Source organism: Thunnus thynnus, chromosome 19, assembly GCF_963924715.1.
Source record: "Thunnus thynnus chromosome 19, fThuThy2.1, whole genome shotgun sequence".
NCBI lineage: Eukaryota > Metazoa > Chordata > Actinopteri > Scombriformes > Scombridae > Thunnus > Thunnus thynnus.
In genome coordinates, this window is record NC_089535.1 from 23,615,456 (window position 1) to 23,635,637 (window position 20,182).

Consider the following 20,182-nt stretch of genomic DNA (forward strand, 5'->3'; position numbering starts at 1 on the left):
TGAATAGAATGTGACAATATGAGAGAAACCTGTAGCTTTTTGAATACATATGGAGACTGGGAACATATTTTCATATATGCAACATTCAATAATTTCTAAAAAATAAAAATAAATTGATAATTTGGCATCTTTTGCAGGACATTTTAACATGGGTGTGGGTGTTTTTTGTTTTGTTTTTGGTTTTTACTTTTTACAATATATATATTACTCCTCCTAACAGCAGTGTTAAATGGATGTAAACTTGGTTGTTGACATCATCCACAGTGCACTATTTAACTCCGCGGAGGAAGTCCCTCCCTCCTCTCCTCCCGCGCGCGCCGACGTCACTTCCACCACACAGAAAACATGTCGGCTACCAGTCCGCCAGACTCGGCGGATTCACTTCCCAGAAATGTGGTCATAAAGACGGAGCCCGAGAACGACGGTGGGCTTGTCTTCGGGCCGGAGGATGTGCCAGTTAGGCGGGAGCCCGTCGTCCCGCTCATGGCCCCGGTCAGCGGGCTGCAGCCGCTCTCTTGGTCGCAGGACCACCGCCTGGCTGTGTGCACCACCAACTCCATGTCGCTGATGGAGCTGGTTTGTGACGTCCACAGCAACAAACAGGACCTGGCGCTGCACAGGACCTCCATCCCCGTGCCCACTGAGGTGCACAGATTACGGGTAAATATCCACAAATGTTGAACTCTCTAAATTAAGTAATATGCTGTATCAGGAAGCAATAACAACCTTACAGGCGTCTGCGCAGCTAGTTAGCGCACCCCCTCCAGTTTACAGGTATGGAAGCAGTTAAAGGGAAACTTCACAGTTGTGATTATGATAATTTTTTAAAACTAGGTCACCCATGTAATAGAAATGTTCAATTATTTTCTAAATTGGTGCCTTTGTGACTAGAGAAAACTGAGAAAAAGGCTGCAGATTCCCAATATCACTCTTAAGGGGGAATCCCACCACAACCAGAATGCATTGCATGTGGTCTGGTCCAGTCTGCTACTGATGGTGTGTTCACCAAAGACAGGTGGGTTTCCCAGCAGAGCGGCTGATTAGCAGCATCCCCCAGGAACAGTGCAAGGTTTTGAAGCCAATTGGACATAGTGGCCAAACCGTGTAATTACGGGTCCGTCGTGTGATGCACACTGGTCTAAAAAGCATCTTTCCCGCACACAATCATGGGAAAAGGAGCAGCTGTAAAAACAATGGATACTTTTTTTTTTGAGCGTCACATGACTTGTTTCACTATCAGAATTTGATCCATTCACTTCAATAACATTTGGAAAGTCTTGAAGAGCTGCACGATTGAATTTTTTTATCCTGTTCAAATTAGCAGAGGGCTAAACCGGGAGTTAGCTGGCTTGTCTGGCCGAAGTCTCTGGTGCGCATGCAGTTGGGAAGCGAGGTTAAAGGAAACGCTAGTGTGCTTGCTCTACGGGTTCAGAAAATCGGGGAAGTTTTATTCCAGAAAGTCGAACTTCATGCACCACTGAGCAGCTTCCATTGGAATGAATGAGGCGCCACCTCCAATCCTATGTCCATTATCCATTACTTTATTTTTAAGTATTTAGTAGTATGATAATTTAGTGTCTGCTTTTCCCTATCACTGGCGAAACTTGGTAGATGGAGTGTTTTTGGAGACCCATCTTTGACCATCCTTGAAGGCACCCGACTGTCAGTTGGAACAAAAGAAGAAATTTGAGGACGTTATCTTGGGCTTTGGGAAACAATGATGGACATGTTTCACCATTTTCTGACATTTTATGGGCCAAACAACTAATCCATTAATTGAGAAAATAATCAACAGATTAATCAATAATGAAAATAATTGTTAGTTACAACCCTGATTGGTGTGGTTGATCATTTGTTTGGTTAATTGACAAATCAATTATTTTCACTAATTGATAAAAGTCTTAATTGACTGACAGATAATATTATTGTAAGAAATTCCCATAACAAGCTCCCAGAGTCCAAGGTGACGTCCTCAAATTGCACGTTTTCCCCGACCAAAAGTCCAAAACCTAAAGACTTTCAGTTTACAAAGATGTAAAATAGAGAGAAACAGCAAATCTGCACATTCGAGAAGCAGGAACCCACAAATATTTGGCATCTTTACCTGATGAACGATCAATCCACTAAGCATTTCAGCTCTACAGTTAGGTGTTAGTTTGATGATCTTATTAGATTGACATAGATAAGTACATTGTAGAAGAAATGTCAACCTTAATACATGAGCTGAAACAATTAGTCATTTAATCAATTAGTTGATTGACAGAAAAATAATCAACTATTTTTAACATTAATCGTTTCATTTTTCAAGCAAAAATAGTGAAAAATACCAAACATTCTCTAGTTCCAAATGGCAAATGATTGCCAAACATTGATTCATTTGGTGCAAAAATCAGATGGTCAGACAGTATCTTATCCATGAACCACTGACAGATATTCTTACCTGCTAAAATACCAAATTAATTTTAATTTCTCCAGCTATTATGGAAAAGGGGCGCTTGTGATTCTAAGGAACAGTCCTGGGACACATTTACAAGCATATGTATTATTTATTGCAGTTGTGTTTTAGGGCTACAACTAACAATCATTTTGATTATTGATTACAATGCCGATTATTTTCTCGATGAATCGTTTTATTTGACAATAGTGGAAAATGTTCATTAATAACTCCACCTAGCCCAAGGTCATGGCTTCTAATGTCTTGTTGTGTCTGACCAACAGTCCAAAACCTAAATATCAAGTTTACCATCATGTATGACAAAGAAAAGCATCAACTCTTCCCATGTGAGAAACCAAATGTAGCTAATGTTTAAGATTTTTTCCTTAACAAAATACTAAAACCATTATTGGTTATCAAAATAGATTTAGATTAATTTTCTGTTGATAACTAGTTGATTAATTGTTGCAGCTGTGATTTTTGCAGTGAGTCTTGGTCAGCCAAAAATGATGATTTTAATCGTAGAGGAACAAGGGATTGATGTGACCTGATAGAGTTTAGTGCAGTGTTCCCCATATATGGCAAGTGAAGTCAGATTTTGGACATTATTTGCAACACAAGTGCCAGAACATTTTATGTTACAGCCAATGTTAATAAGTAACACTGATGTGTCCAAAGAATACTCAGGTGATTACAAAATGACATCTGTGAGTTGTAGTAGTGTTTCTATTTGTGTACTTGCACAGCAACTTGTGTAAACATGCCTTAGAAACTCCGAGCTCAGCAATGATCAACCTGTGTGCTATTAGTTTGGCAGTGGTGGATGTTTCTGTATTTTCATTATTTACTTACTAAACTGGAAGTAAAATAATTATAGCTACGCAATACAAGTGTTGATGAAACGAGAGAGTGAAAAACTGACAAATGATTTTGCTGTGGGAAATTTGTCTCTGCGCAGCTGCTCTGGCGTACAAACATGATTGTTTATAGGTTCGTCTTCTCTCCAAAAAAGGACTTGGCAGATAAACTGTTGGATGTAGCTGAATTTTATCATTCACAAGGCACAGTGACAGAAGGGAACATTTGTTTCCTGCTGTCATTTATACATATGATTAACTGCTCGTACATATGAGTGTTGCTGAACTGGGAGCAGTAAATGATGGCACTCAAAGCACAACTCGATTTTTAGAGACCACATATAATATGATGACACTGCTACATCACCCATCCAGGTTGTTGTGTTATCCTTGTTTAAGTGGCAGGATCTTCTGCCAAAACAGAGTGTTGGTACTCATTTACCAAAACCATCCCACATGTGAATAGAAATCCCTGATACAGGAAATTAAAATACATTTTGCTACACTGCTATATTGTTATGTCAAATATCCGTCTGATCCAGTTTATTTGTCGATGATGCACAATATCCATGAACCTGTAGTATCTTTCAGGTCATTATCACTTTACCTACGAAGAATACTTTGCAACTACTCTGGTTAATTTAGAATAATTACTTCTGCTGTCCAAAAAACACTTGTACTGATGTCAGTGTAACCCAAAATTAACAGAGGTTGACAATTAGTAGCAGAAATCAGAGATGCTTCTCAGACCTGAAGAATTGCAAGCATCACTTTTCAGGTTTTCTGCAATTTCTCAGTTTAAAACTATAACTCCCAAATACTACATGATTCTGAGTTTTTGTTCCATTTCAAAGTGTTTTGGGGTTCAAAAATGTGTCAGTGCAATCAAATGTTAATGTATGTTGCACATGTACAGTAGTTTGGATGACTTGCAAACTTTTCTTAAATCTGACCTTTAACCTTAATTATTGCTTTCTTTTGTGTTTTATAACTTTTAAGGTGGGACCAACCAAAGAGCAAACTGAAGCCATGGAGAAGTTTTCCTCACATCCCGACCCCACTGTAAGGCAAGTTTTTCTGGCGGACCGAGTGATGAACCCATCGTTAGGAGTGCACAAAGGAATAAAGTATGCCAGTTGGTCTCCGTTAGGTTGTGACTCTAGTGGACGCTGTCTGCTCGCTTGTCTAACACTTGACCATAGACTTACCATTCATAATAGCCACAAGCGTCTCGAGTGGAACATGCTCGTTGATCTCACCAAAAAGTACAGTGAGAGGGTGAAGGAGCGAGGCTACGCCAAAAAGGACAACAAGCCGCCGCAGGCAAACCTGCTGGACTTTGACGAGCTGCAGCGGCGTTTCCGTATGCAGACTCCTCTGAGGATGGAGTGGTCGAGCGTTTACACGATCAAACAGGTTCAGTCAGACAACACATGCATAGACGTGGAGATGGTACTCCTCGCCATCTTAATGGAGAACGGTGACCTTGTTTTGTGGAAATTTGTGGTGCCCTTTTTAAACGGGGCAGATGTCGTGTTTTATGATATCATCGAATCAGGTGTGACTAGACCCAGTGACTTGGCGTGGTGGGAGTATGAAAGCGCAGATCGCCGGATGAGCGGCCTGATTGTCGGCAGTGAGGTGGGACCCGTCAAGATCATGCCGGTCAGCCTGTCGGGAGTGAAGGGCTACTTCACCCTCCGACATCCCGTCATCCTCTGGAAAGAGTGCGACGAGATCGCTGTCGAAAACATCAAATGTGTCCCAATGATCCACCCGATACATAAATCCAGCTGCAGCCTCATTGTCGCTTCACGCGGCTGCTACGTCTTTTGGTGTTTGCTCATGATTTCGCCAGCCGGATTAAATGTGTACAACTCTCATGTGGCAGGGCTCCACTCGCTCCCTGTGGTCTCACTAGCAGTCAGTCAACATGGCGTAGCAGTGTACACATGTTCCATAGATGGGTGGATAAAAAAGCTGACACCGACATTTACGGAGAACACTTTGATTTTCAATCAAGAGGACATGTTGCGACCTGAAAACCTAACAGGGAGGCGGATACATGGGATTGCAGTGAGCCACAATGGAGCGTATATTGCGCTTGCCAGCACACAAGGTATGGTTGGTGCCTATCACCCAGTTAACAGGACCTACCAGGTGCACTTTGTGACCCTGAAAACTCCAGAAACGGCAGCAGCAATGCTGCTCAAGTCCCCCATGCAGAACCTGTACAAACTGGCTGACCTGCTTGATATCGTGAGGTGGCAAATTTTGAAAAACAAGTGCATCCCTGCGTCGTTGCAGGAAGAGCTCGATCAAAAGATCCAGGAAGTAGACTCGCCCTACTTGTGGCGTTTCAAGCTCTTTTTAGTGCGTATACTTTACCAGTCACTACAGACACCTCCGACAGATCACCACTGGAAACCTACGCACGAGGACAACAAGGTGTTTGTCAGGGACGAGGAAGAGGAGGACGGAGAAAACGAAGAAGAAGCTGTGCAAGAGGAAGGCGAGCCCGGTGGAGTAAAACAGTTGAAGGAGGAGAATCTGGAGGAGCAGATGGCAGAGGTGCAGGCTTGGATCAATGCTGTGGAGACCCACCTGATGAGAGAGAACATGAAGAAGGTGCTGGGCGTGGTGTATCTCAACACCTGGATCGCTCAGAATACCAGCATACCTACCTGTGGTCTGGTGGAGTACCTCGCCAGAGACGCTAACGACAGAGCTGCAGAGGTAAAACTCACTGACTTACCTGATAGTTATTCACTTCTGCATCGTACCACAAATACTCTTATCAGAGCAATCCCAAAGTGATATTTATATAATGCAGCATATTAGAACAGTGTTCACTTAAAGCACATTAAAGTCAGTAAAGTTGGCTAACAAATGTTTGACGGCATTAAGCTCATTTAGGAAAATGGCCCGCATCACAATTTTACTTTAAAGTGAGACTACGCAATGTTTGATGTGTGTGTATGTATGTGTAATATATAATATACACACACACACACTTGTATAGATGTTGTTGTATAACTGACATTTCATGAGTCAGGTTGCTGACGTTGAATCCTCACTATGCTACACTACATTGCCTTTCAGTATGTGAACAGCCATATGTCATTCCATAGCCATGAGCTTTATATGCTGATACAGCCTTCACTCCTCAGGGAAGGCTTTCCACAAGATGTGGGAACCTGGCTGCAGGGATTTGCTCCCACTCATCCACAAGAGCGTTGGTGAGGTCAGGGCTCTGAGCAGGACAGTTAAGCTCTTCCACTCTCAACTGGGAAAACCGTTTCTTTATAGACCTGGCTTTGTGTGTGGGAGCATTGTGATGTTGAAACAGGAAAAGGGTCTTCTTTAAACTGTTGCTACAAAGTTGAAAGCACACTATTTTTCAAAATATCAGTGTATGCTGTAGCAGTCAGATTTCCCTTCAGGGTCCCATGAAATGGTATCATTACTTCTTTAATGATGTAGTGATGTATTTCCTGCTGAAACAGGTCAGTGAGTGGTCAATCTTAAATATAAGCCAATGGGATTTCAGTTATTAAGAAAAAGGAGTTTGATTTGATAAGATGGGCAGATAGGTGGACTTGTTGAAAAATGTCTTATTACTTTACTGGTTTATTGGTACACTCAGTTGTGCAGCATGACATCCACACTGAATATGTACTGTTTCTCAGGAAGTTCCAGTGACCATTTCATGGGATCTTTAATAAGAACCAACTAAACCATGAAAACAACCCCAGGCCAAAAGTACAAAAATGTATGTGGACAGGGATCCATATAGTGTATGTTTCAGTATTTACAATTAAGCGCCTTTGATGCAACCCAAGGACACTATATGCAGAAAAAAATACAAAATGTGTTGATTCACTTTGGCTTGGCTAAAAAAGGGAAACTTCAGTATTTTCCAACCCGGACCCTATTTTCCCATCTTTTTTGTTTAAGTAACTAATGGGGACACCAATTTTTTTGAAACTGGTCCAGTATTGAGTGAGAGCTCTGCAGCTGGCTGCTGCAAAACGGGCTGCAGTGTAATCTGACAGGGCCATTGCACCTCTTCAGTGTACATCTACTGAAAGTGCTTGTTTTGCCATTGAAAGGCTCAGATTGTTATTGTAAGTGTCTGACAACATTATGGAAAGGATCATACAGAGAACCAATTTAAAAAATTGTCCCCATTAGTCGCTTAGACACAAAAAGATTGGAAAATAGGGTCCAAGTTGAAAAATACAGAAGTTTCCCTTTAAGTCTTGTATAGTACATGTCATCAGGTGAAGATGCAGTGCATTTGGATCAAATAAACAAAGGACTGGATCTTGATATGGCTTTGCTCACCCAGAACTGAAAATATGACCAGATCAGCTCTGATATTAGTGTTTCAGATCAGCTCAAAATAAAAATGTTCCATTGAGCCTTTTATGAGATTAGAACTAAACTCACTTGTGTCTTCTCTGCTGCCATTATAAAAAGTTGGATTAAACTTCAGTGTTATATTTGCCTTCACTCACACCCTCTGGCTCCGTGTGTGTCATCCCTCTCAGGTCCTGATCGGCCACATCAAGAACAAGATGAACAAGCAGACGTTCTCGGAGCGCTGCAGCCTGTGTCAGGCCGTGCTGCCCTTCACGGACCACAAACAAGCAATCTGTAAAAACGGTCACATGTGGCTCAGGTATAAAGATTATCCTTGACTTCTGAACAACTTCCACAAGTTCAAATCTAATCCACTAAAGATGTTTTTTATTAGCTTCAGCCTCTGGTTCAGATAACACAGTTGAGCCTGACAGTCAAGACATGAATTGAATCTTAATGCCAAATGCCTTCTTTGACGGTTTATTTATCTTCACAGAGCTGTAATCAAGCCTCCCACCTTTTGATATTTACCCATGCGCCACTCTCATCGTCTTATAAATATCGTCTGTCAAACATTTCTACAGCCTTCTCGCTAGCTAGATCGTGGTGTGGTGGGCACTGAGAATGAAATCTGTGCCCGTCAGCTGTACCTCAGTGCTGTTTTTGCTCCACTTTTGTGAGTTTGTGTGTGTGTGTGTGCGTGTACATGTCTCTGTCCCTGCCAGCTAGCTCACTAATGCCTTTCTCTCGGTCTCCTCCAGGTGTGTGTTGTCATACCAGGCCTGCCAGACGCTGACGTTTAGACGTTGCCTCTTGCTGGATAGCATCTCCAGACTGCCAGAGCCTGAAGGTAAGCGCCACTTTCCGTCTTCCTCCACCTCCATTTGACAGTCACGCTCTCGATCAGCCATCTAGTCCTGAAACCTTCAACGTCAGCCCTCGTCCCGCTCCGCTGCTCAGATCACACACAAAACACAATATTTAACAAACATGAATGATTATTAGAATTAGTGGAGATTTTTTTTGTAAAACTGATCAGGAAGTTCAAAAACTGGTCAGAAAGTTCATCTCAGGTCCTTGGTTGAGACTTTGTTTTTGCCACATTCACAGAAAAAGAACAAAAAAACAACTTTGTCATGTCTCAAAGTTTTAAGTATGAGTGCACAATCAAGAATTTTTATTTTACAACAAACAAACTCACTTGAAACAGGTATGTAGCCTGTATTCAGTTATGCCATCTGGACAGATTAACAGAGATTATAATGTATTTCCCTAATCAGAAAGCTGTGTCCCTTATGTCTCAGTTTGTCCACATTTTTGATAAGTGGCGGATTTAAAATCTACTCAATTTACTGTAGTTTAGGAATTGTGAGTTCTGGTGCAGACATTAATTATTTTTGCATGACTTTACTCAGTTTGGTCCGGTGTAGCTCAGTGGTTGGCTGTGACACAAACACTCACATGTGCAATAACATGCACTGAAGTAACCAGATTACAGTCGACGTTCTGCAGCAACCTGATTTCTTAGACGTCATGTATACAAGAGACCATTTCTGTAATCGGGGTGGAGGAATAGTGAAGCCTGATGCCCCTGGCAGGATTTCTCCCAGAGAAAGCAAATTCCTTTGTAACGTATACATGTAATCAGGTTTCTAATCAGGTTTTTACAGAACGTGTGTGTATGACAAAGACTTCAGACAGTGAAAGTATAGTATAGGTATAACAGCAGAGCATTAATAATTTCCGCAGCCAATACTCATGTTTAATTGTGGATTTAGAGATGAGCATGTATTGCTTTAATGTAAATATAGAAAATATGTAAAAATGTATTTTGCCAGATACATTTGACATATTTTCAGACATCTTTCTGCAGCACATCTGTCTTTGACACACGATTTTAAAGATGCAGTGTGTAGGATTTAGTGGCATCTAGCAGTGAGGTTGCAGATTATAACAAACTGAATATGCCCCCCTCTCCCTGTCAAACATGTAGGAGAAACTATGGTGGCCACGAAACTTGCAAAAGGCCCTCTTCAGAACTAGCTTTTGGTTTGTCCGTTCAGGGCTACTGTGGAAACATGGCGGTGTGGGACAGGATCCACTCCCTAATGTAGATATAAAGGGCTCATTTTAAAGAAATGAAAACACAACAATTCTTATTTTCAGGTGATTAATACGTTAATTAAAAGATACTTATGAATATTATATTCCATTTCTGCCAAGTCCCTTTCACTAGATACCACTAAATTCTACACGCTGCACCTTTAATGGATCATTACACCAGCACAACATTGGGTACATACAGTCTTCTAAAGCAATTATTATGATAAGATACTAATGAATCATGAGACCGTGTGGTTTTGTTTGGTGCCTTTTTTAAAAACGCCAAATAAACAAGGGGTCTATTGCCAGCAATGTGGGTCCTGCAGTGGATACAGTTTGGAGGGAAAAACATCGCACTCTTCTCAGTGTTTGAGGATTGGCTTCATCTAGCTGCCCGATGCGTCCCAGGTCTTTATCGGTCCTGCCTGAGCGCCTGAGGCAGGGCTCTCCTGGTCATTCCAGCCTATCTGAGCTAAAGACTGACAGGTCTGTGCAGTTTTGGCATCTGTCAAAATCAACATCATCACAGCTCCTGTCTCTTAACAGTTTACCAATGTGAGGCAGGTATTATTTGCTGTTGAAACCTCAGTTAATGATCATCATGAATGTGAGGGATGCTCGCCCTCGCAGTGAATGCACTTCTGTAATTTCTCATTATTTATTAGAGAATTCTGCTGCCTGTTTCTAATGTCACTACTGTGTCCAAGCATAGACTGACAAAAATGTTGGGACTCATTTCATCCCTATTTGCTCACACACTGTACAGTATGGAAAGCATTTTGCTGCATATTCACAATTGTTGAACAGTTGGGGAGGGAGACTGTTGGTCTTATGATTATTGTAGTTGTATGAGTTTTTTTTAACCTCTTTCTCTCTGCATTGCAAGGGGGGAAAACATATTTTTTATGAAACAACAATAATGGCTCATTCAGTGTTTTGTGGATTGCGTTTTCTTTGTGTATAAGAAATTATAATTAATGAGTTAGTTAAGCTTTATTTATTCAGGAAGTCTCAATAAGATCAAGATCTCTTTTACACAAAAGTGCCTTAGCCTTTATGTCATTCAGACTTGTGCGGTACTGGCAGAGTTACAGAAACGTTACCAGGTCTGATCTAGTAAGACTGATACCCTGATGTTAACGGAGAAGTGACTGAGGCATCGACATGTGAAACTGCCATCATATTGATGTAGTAAAGTATGCATCTGAAAGGGGCTTTAAAAGTTTTTATAATGATTGCATATTTAGAAATCTTCAGTACAAACACGACTTTGTTTTGTATCTCCACAGATCCAGAGTGGATAAGGAAGATACTGCAGGCGCCCTGCACACTCTGCGACTCACCGATGATCTAGAGCTGAACGACCGGAGCAACCTCAGGGCTTCCCTGCGACCTTCAGAGCTCCCCGCTCTGACGCAGGGTCCAATTTTGTCAGACATCACTGCTACAACTTTTTTTATTTCATGTATTTTGTTCACAGTTTTATTACTTTATATTGGTATCTTAAAAGTGCAAATAAAAGGCTTTGATTATACATTCAAACTCTATTTCCTCTTGAGTGTAGCCTACAAAGTGTGCTGAGAAATTGCTCTCCCCTGCCATGGTTTGAAATGAATATTTTACTGAGGTAAAACATTTTGGACTCAAACTTTACAGACTTCTTTATTCCCCCTCCCCCCTCAAATTTAATTCCCACCCAGACACAGTGTTTGCACAAGGGTGCAAAGAAACAAAGTTTAAAATGTGGTTATATATGGAGGTTTTTATTATTCAGTAGGACTTCAGGGCACCATAAATAAGCTCCCTCGTTTTCCTTATGTTGACTATATTTTCAAACCTTTGGTGTAGTTTTTATTGCAAGTAAGTGGAACTCACTCTGCTAGTTCTATTTTAGTGATTTTTCTTTTTTTCTTTTTTTTTTGAGCGCAACAAATAATACAGTCTGAATAATACATACTCTGGAAAAAACTCAACCTACCTACTTTAATTGGCACTGTAAAACAATTTCCAAGTGCAGGGAGGAGGAGGAGGAGGATGAGGAGGGTGGTGGTGCTCAGTCATTCTCTCAGATGAGGACTTCCGCTAATGTAAACGCAGAATAGAAGGAGCGGCGAGGCAGATGAGATGAGCAAGAGGCAGGAAGAAAGCGAAAAGTGTGTTTAAAAACCCGGCGCGGTCCCTCCCACGGGAGCGGGTTGTAATGAGATTCAGCAGGAATGAGGGACAGAACATGGCGCCAGATGTGATTCTAATTCTAATCAAGGAGGGGAGGGTGGCGGCGGCAGTGGTGACGGTGGGGGTTAGAGAGCATATTGTTAAATACAATTAACCCTTTTTTTCATATTTGGAGAGAACAAGGGCTGCAGGGAGGGGATACAGGCTCAGCCGCATGTTCTCCGTCCCTCCCCTCAGCCCTGTTTCCTTGTTTTGGAGACATGGAGGTCGGCGGCCGGTGATCAAAGAGGAAGCTGGACCTGGGAGACCGGGCCAGCAGCAGAGCCTCTCTCCACCGAGGCCTCTCATCCCTTACATCCCGCCACCCCCCCCCCCCCCCCCCCCCCCACAGCCTAGCAGAGGTGGGGTGGGGTCTGTCCTCCCTCTGGTGTCACTGGAGATGATAGTCTGCCCCGGGGCGAGGAGAGGAGGCAGCTCTACTCCCAACACTCTGGACATCATGAAAAGGGACCTTTTATATATATATATATTTATTTATATATTTATTTCTAAAGCCTGCATTTCTCAGCTCAGTGTTGGCATTTATTGGACCAAGAAGAAGATTCAGTCCATTTGGGGAAGAAGGGGGTGTCTCCCATTTTACTATAAAGTGAATCATTTATCACATTATCTTGAGCATGGCTGCAAGAGACTGAAATGTTTTGGGTTGGGTGGTACGATTAGTATAGTTTTAGGAACATGGCTGCAAAAATCATCTATGTTTTAAATGAACAGGGGCACGGGTAAAAACAATAGTACTTTTTAAGTAGACTTACTTTTACTACTATATGTATAATTATTACTTATATTGAAACTACTCACATTGGCCCTTTTAAAGACTACTAATCATTAGTTAAGCCTAATCTCACAGTTAATAAACTTCAATTTGAAATAGCAGATAATAACCAATATGACTACTGTCAATATTTCTCTTCTGTCTGGCTTATATGTTTGCTATGATAGAAATATATAAACTAAAAAGGAATAGCAGACCATGTGGATTCAAACAGCCTTTATATACTAAATACAACAAACATTTACAAACCCGCTGATCATGTTCAATGTTTATTCTTGACTGTAGAAGCACTAGTTTGACAAAAAGAAAGAAAAAAAAAATCTCAATTTGCTAGCTAGAGTTGGGTGGAGAATGCTCAGTTTGTGAGCTAATAAAAAGCTAGTAAGTGGACCTTGAGTTAAGGGTTTGTTTGTTTTTTGACAGATTACAAAACCTTTGTTTTCCTGCAGTCCTCTTCTGTGACGCCCTTCATGATTTCCTGGTTTTTAATTTAGGTTTTTAGGCATTTTCAGACAAAGGAGTAAAAGGATTTTCCACTTTTTTCAGGCAGGTTGAGGCAGCAGTTGTGTTGCTATTTGACAAAGAGACATTTGCAGTTCTGTTATGTAAAAATAGAGCTGTCTCTTCTCATAGAAGACACGTAGGTATACTGACTGTGAAAATGCAGTCTCAGTGATTTGATTAACTCTCCAAAGTGGTGGCCATATTATCTTTAAAAGCAAACTTTCTCACAGATTTTCATTCAAAGGAAATGAAGTTCAAAGCAAACGCAAATCCTCCGATTGTGCCAAAACAGCAGAAGATAACCTTGCTTTTGTTAAACGAGCTGCGTTCAGCACTTCATTAAAACTGCTTAATTACAGATTTTAGTCAGCGCTCCAAAAAGTCTGAGCAAGTAAACTGAAAAGTTCTTCCATGGCAGCAACTAAAGCCTTGTGATGAGCTTTTCATCAGGCCTGGCTGCGGTAGGTTTGCAGTGTGTGGTGCCTTCATGGCTGCCGGGTTTGTTTCCTTGTTTTTCCAGCCTGGGGATTTGGTGCTCTAAGTGTTGTTTGTCAAGTGAAAGTGGCTCCTCAGGTTGTAATGTTCCTATCACTGATAGGTGGAGACCAGCACCGTTACAGAGGTTAGCTGTGTTTGGTTGATCCTCCTCCTGCTTTAATATAATAATCCGTCAAAGAGCATCTCCACCAGTAATTACCTGCTTCCCCTCCCTTTCTCTCCCACTGTCTTCCCTCTCAAGACTTCAAACGGGGGATTTTTCTCTTTGCATACAATATTTATATCCTTTATGTCAGTGGCTGGATGGCATAAAACATTCATGGCACCTTTTCACACCTTAATTTCATGTGATATTCCTTTTGTTTTGTTTAGACTAGATTTTGAACATGATATGCCCCACTGTATTCTCTCAAGAGTATCGATTCATTTTGTCGCCTCAGAATATTTCCAATTTACTCTGTAAAACATGGCAGCTGCTTCGCCGCCTCTGACTGCATCACCTGGGTGGATCACGACAATGTTTTTTTTAGACTCAGAGCTTTTATGAGTCTCCCGTTGATTTATTTTACATTTTGTCACATTTCGGAGTACAGCTCAGGACATGTTTATGATGATATGATACCATGATATGTACCACGTATAAATGTGTCAGCTGTCAGAGGTTTTATTATACGGTCTATACTGTAGTAGCTTTCTTTAGGCCATTGTGTAATGCTTTATAGCGATGGTATTTTATCCATCCAACAGATGCTCAATTCATTTTCTAGACAATCTCACAATATAAAGTGATTTTATTTATATTGCCCACATTATAGAGTACGTTTTGTTATTTAAGGCTTTTCACAACAAGAATCGTAACAGTATTTTAGTCTATTTTTGAATCCTAAAAATCTGAATTTTGAGGAAATTTACATGATTAGGTGACATCACTTTGCCTGTTTCTTAAGCCAATCAACTTTTAAAGCCTTTTCTAGATTCAAGTGTAATTTTCTTGATAACCAGTGTGCAGCACTCCGCCTTATTCTTTTTATTATGTCTTGTCTGAAACATGTTGTCACCCCACTGGAAAGATTTTCCTCATCAAACATGAGTTTTGAGGAAAAAAAATAGTCTTGAAGTCACAATAAGACAGCAAATGACTTGTTGCCTGCTGAAAACCTTATTTTTTTCCTTGTTTGAATCACAGAATACGCTTAATTATAATGATTATGCAATATATGAAAACAAAAAAAATGAACATGTATGCCAGTAATTAACAGTGAATTTAGAAATAGGGCTGGCGGTGTATATCCAAGTCTAAACCTGTCTCCAAAGTTTGGTCTCAGATATTCACCACAGTAATCACTTCGGCAGAGCGATGATCCGGAGTTGCATCATTTCATTCCACGCCCTCGTGAGGCTTGTCTCTTCTGTTTCTAAAATCTTCTAAACTGAGCCGCATCCCCCCTCAACTTGTCAGCGCTAATGAAGTCAGTATGCAAGGTTGTCTTCTGCTCTCTCCGAGCTGATGGGGTGAACATGGATGTCTAACTGGTTGACTCCCCCGCTCTGCCCTCCCAGGGGGAGCTGAGGGTGGAGAAGGAGGGAGGGGTAGGGAGGGCAGTGACCCGAGACCAGCCGAAGGGGCTGCGCGGGGAGGATAGAGGGGGGGGAGGTTGCATGTCCATCATTAGAGTCACTATTTGTTCCCGGCTTTGAGAGCACTGAAGTGGAACTAATACTGAACAGCAGAATGGACATGGAGAGGGAGGGCCACTTTTTACTGCTACATTAATTAAGTTCATTGTCAACATGCTCGCTGTCTCCTCTTGTTCTGCTGTAATTAAGTGGAGGGGCCGCATTGTGTGTACGGCTGGTTTAACCTTTTCTGATGTTAAGCACAACGTCCTCACTTTCAGAGGTGGGAAGTGAGGGAGTATGTTTACTCAAGTATTTTGATTTCAGAGACTTTTACTCACTACATTTCAGAACAAAATCAACTGTTTACTATGGCTGCAATTAAGGATTTTAATTATATATATATATATATTTTTAAGTGATCAACCATTTGGTCTAAAGAATGCAAAAAAAAGAAAAAGAAAATAGTGAAAAATGTCCATCACAACCCATAAATGACATCTTCAAATTGACTGTTTGAGACGAGTCCAAAATCCAGATATTTGATTTCACATTCTCACATTTGAGAAGCTACGACCAGAGAATATTTCATTTTTGCTCAATAAATTACTTAAACAAGTCAATTGTCAAAATAGCTAATTAATCTGGTGTTAATCAACTCACACACTCACTCAACACTTTAAACTATTGTTTCGACACTACTTTTCTCCCACTACAATTCCCAATAGTTAGTTTGTTTTGCAGTTTCAAGATTTGAAAGTACATGAAATATGAAATAAGATCAAAGTTCTTGTTTTAACTCAGTGACATAATACATATTAGACATTTTCTTGATAGTTTTAAGGAATTTTCTCAGGCTGTAGAGAAGCACATGACTGATGGTGAAAAAGCTTCCTGTCACCAATTTTGGGAATATTCATGCTCGTGAATCTAAGCTACAACACAGTGTATGCACATCCCCGTGTTTTATCATGTGTGAACCGACGCTACTATAAAATTTACTGTGTACAACCAAGGTTGGATTACTAACTGGGAAAAGCAGGCAAAGTGGGCAGTTTCACCTTGTGGCAATTAGTTTGTGGTAATTTAATTAATTACAATGTAAAGCACATAAAAAACTGAAGTGATACAGGCCTTGAGACAACCTATTATTACCTAAACTTGTGGTCCCATGTTGTAGGGGGGCCCTGATTTAAAATCTAGTTTTCAGGCCTTTGTTGTCTCAGTATATATTGTGCAGATTGTGCATTTTAGTAAGTAAATTTGTGCTTAATCAAGGTACCGCGAACTAATTACTAAATACTGACTAATATATTCATGAGAGCGGGGGTCAAAAGTCATTTTTGCACCAGGGCCCACTAGTAGCTCAATCCAGCCCTGGCAACAATACTACAGCTTTAATATCTCCATCATGTGATTCACCATGTGACCAAGAGGGTCAACATACATTATGTACCTCACAGTCAACACAGGTGAGGGGTCCTACATTGAGCCCTACAATACTACAATACCATCAATTACTTCAGCATAATTATCCAAAATATTTACAATATACAGTATTTGAAATCCGAACATCAGTAGACATATTAATCAATGCAACAACAATACAACTAATTCATCTACCTAGAAAAATATTACTGAAAGATGTGGACACACAGATCAGTAACGTGTAAGTAGCAAACAGGCCCACATAGAGGAAATGCATTAAACTCACAGTTCTGCAAAACAATAGAGTTTCCCCTCCAGATATGTAATATCTTGAATAATAATTTGTGGCTGATACGGTTTTTCCACAAAAAAAGTTAAATTACTTGATTAAAAATTCTTTAAATGACACCAGCTCCTTCTCCCTTATTGACAAATCCAGAAATCTATGAATATGCAAATATTTAGCTGCCAAATATTTAACTGCTGGACACAAGACGTTTCCCACTTCACTGAAAAATGTTTATAACTCTGAGATGAACCATTTGTCTGGATCCAACCTGGGGGGTTGTGACCCCTACAGGGGGCCAGAAGACAAATCTAACAAGGGTTCACAACATGATTAAAAGGATAGAAAAGAAGAAAAAACATGTATGTTACACATCTACAACAAATCGTGTGATTTACTGGATAATTTTACCTTTAGAAATTATTTTAATAAAATATGTTTTTGTTTTGTTGTTTTTTTTTACTTGTCATAGACACACACAACTGGTGACAAGAGGTCACATGTAGATAAAGCTTTGTTTTATGAGGCCACAGACCAAATAGATCAGGAACCACTGGTCTGCTAGGTTCACTTTGAAGAACATCTCATTACAACCAATATTGGGGATTTCTATCATCCCATAACATTATTTTAAACCTGTGACAGAAATGAGTGATTTTGATAGTTAAATGCATTTAACAGCTAACACTTGTTTTACTTTTACTTGTGTAAAATTCAAAATCAAGACTTATTGCTACTTTTTCTTCAGTAAAGGATTTAAGTACTTCTCCCTTTAATAAGATCTGTGTAATGTGGCTTTGAGTGTGATTGACGGACAGTTATTTCTTTATTGTATGGGAATTAAAACATAGTATTTTCTCTTTTACTTTAAGATGACAGGGAAAAGATAACAGAAAGCATTCGTGCTTCTGCCCGGGCAGATCTTAAGTGAAACATACTGTTCAGCAGGCCTGCAAGACATCACGTATAGTGTGTTCGTAAATGCAGCGGATGATGGATGTCTGTCTCCATCAGCGCTGGCACTGGAAGTGACAGCTCTCTGTAACGGTGACAAGTTAGGCTCCAGCGGTGACAGATTGCCTTCAGGTGGCTCCATTTTCAAAATCTCACCAAGAATGTGCAGCGCTTAACTTTCCTTTTGAAGGCTGAAGGGCTCTCTGTGCCTTTTGTACTCCACATTTCAGCAGGAAGAGAAAGTGGGGAGGGAAGGGAAGGTTGGTGGGGGGGAGGAGGAGGAGGAGGAGGAGGGGATTGCTCATTTGAGAGTTTGCTTTAATATCTGTCTTTCAGAGATCAGAGGGTGTCATATTCTCACACCTCATATTTCATAGCATTTATCACAGGCCATGTAAAATTCCCTTAAAAGTGCATTATGCAATATAATAGCAGGTTTCAGTGACATTTATCTGCCACGGGGAGGAAGGTTGGTTACAGACCTATTGCCTTCTACAAAAAGGATTTCATCACTCAGGGAATCTTTGTGAATTTCTCTGGTTTATGTTGCGATTGCAGCCATTGACTGAAATTAGTAATTAACTTTACGCCCCTTCCCATAGATAAATATGTTTTCGCACATGCAAATAATTACACCTTCAAGACGACATAAAGCAAACACCAGATTTTTGGGAACATTTTCAGAGCAGTTTCCGGTGACTTCTTGTTGAAATACTGTCTGAGCAGTTGATCTAGATAATCTTGTGCAGTCCTCTGTGTATCTGCATGGGAGTGAGAGAAATTATTTCAGGGCCTGGTTATGCAGAATTTGTAATGAGTATTTTTGTTTAAAAAAAAAAAAAAGAAAAAAAAAAGGGAAATACCGGTAATAACTATGTGCAAAACCATTAGAATGAATATTTATGTTGCTCGTTATGAAATATTCATTAAGTCGGTATAAAAAAAGAACAACGAGTGAAACTGGGGAGAGAGATTGTGTGTTTACTTGTGTGTATTTGTGTGTGAAACGGGGGCGGTGGGGGCCTCATCACCTATTGCACAGGAGTACTGACAAAACCCTTGGATTGAATATCTGACATCTCTTAACAAAAGCAGCAGCAGCAGCAGCAGCCGCATCTTCTTCCCCTTCCTTTTTTTTTTTTTTTTCCCCTCCGCCATCCCTCACTCTTTCTCTTTCTCTCCGCCTGAGGTGATACGAGGCCCTCTGTTCATCCGATCTCCACATCTTTCTCTCCTTCTCCACCTTTCATTCCCTCACTTCCCCTTCGTTCCATCTACCCAAATTAAGAAATTAATGAGGGATAGGTTCTTTACCAACTGCCCCCGCAATGTTTACCACTGATGAAATTATAATGTAGGCCCTGCTGTATTATTTATAAGCCAATTAGGGGAAGTGTTACTTGATTTGATGGGGAGCCGACACACAGAGTACATTTAACTAATGGAGACCAAGAGAGTAAAGGGAAGGAGGGGAGGGAGGACAGCTGAGGCGGACTATTCCGTACGATGCTCTAGGATTACGTGGCTAATTGCCCTGCTTTATCTGTCTGTCACGGATAGCCATGCATATTTTAGCGTTCCCAAAGACTTTGATTGTTTGCACTCGTGTTGGGGCTGTAACAAGTAGAGCAGAGGCCAGAGTGGAGTGTAGTTAAAAACTGGCAGCAGGGGAGGCAGGGGGGGGTGGGGGCGATGGAGAGGAGAAAGAGGAGGAGGTGGTGGGAGGAAGAGTGGGGGGCGGCCGTGCACAAAACTCAGACACTGTGACAGGTGGAGGAGAAGTTTTGACAAGGAGCAAAGGGGTGTCGAGGTGGGAAAATGTAACAGGGGGGGAAAAAAAAAAAAAAACGTCTAAGCTGTTCATTGAGAGGCTGGAATTAGATGGCAGCCCAAACAATAATTAATTTCACTTATTGTAGCCTGTAGCCAAGCGCGGCACGCTGACCTCCTCTGCATATCGTTAAGAGACGATTTCATAATTCTGTTTTCTCATTTGCATGGCTTATTTGCAACAGCAGCCCAGTCTCTTCAATCTGCGTATAAATAACACGACTTTACACTTTCAAATTGCATGCAGTGCATACGCCAAAGTCCCAATTTTGCGTGCAGGTGATACATCGATCCTT

General features: G+C 40.8%; 1 protein-coding gene and 1 long non-coding RNA gene across 2 annotated transcripts in view; one reads left to right on the forward strand and one right to left on the reverse strand.

Moving 5' to 3' along the window:
• Positions 1 to 300: 300 nt before the first annotated feature.
• On the forward strand, positions 301 to 11,293 carry gtf3c4 (general transcription factor IIIC, polypeptide 4). Its single transcript, XM_067573540.1, has 5 exons — positions 301 to 660; positions 4,291 to 6,027; positions 7,845 to 7,975; positions 8,418 to 8,506; positions 11,049 to 11,293. The coding sequence occupies exons 1-5, from the start codon at positions 346 to 348 to the stop codon at positions 11,111 to 11,113; spliced, it is 2,337 nt and encodes a 778-aa protein (XP_067429641.1). The 5' UTR covers positions 301 to 345; the 3' UTR covers positions 11,114 to 11,293.
• Positions 8,513 to 20,182, reverse strand: part of LOC137170296 (uncharacterized) — a 52,868-nt gene continuing 41,198 nt past the window's right edge. The window contains exon 4 of the long non-coding RNA XR_010924589.1: positions 8,513 to 8,608. This is a non-coding gene — a long non-coding RNA (uncharacterized lncRNA). The remainder of the gene's footprint in view (positions 8,609 to 20,182) is intronic.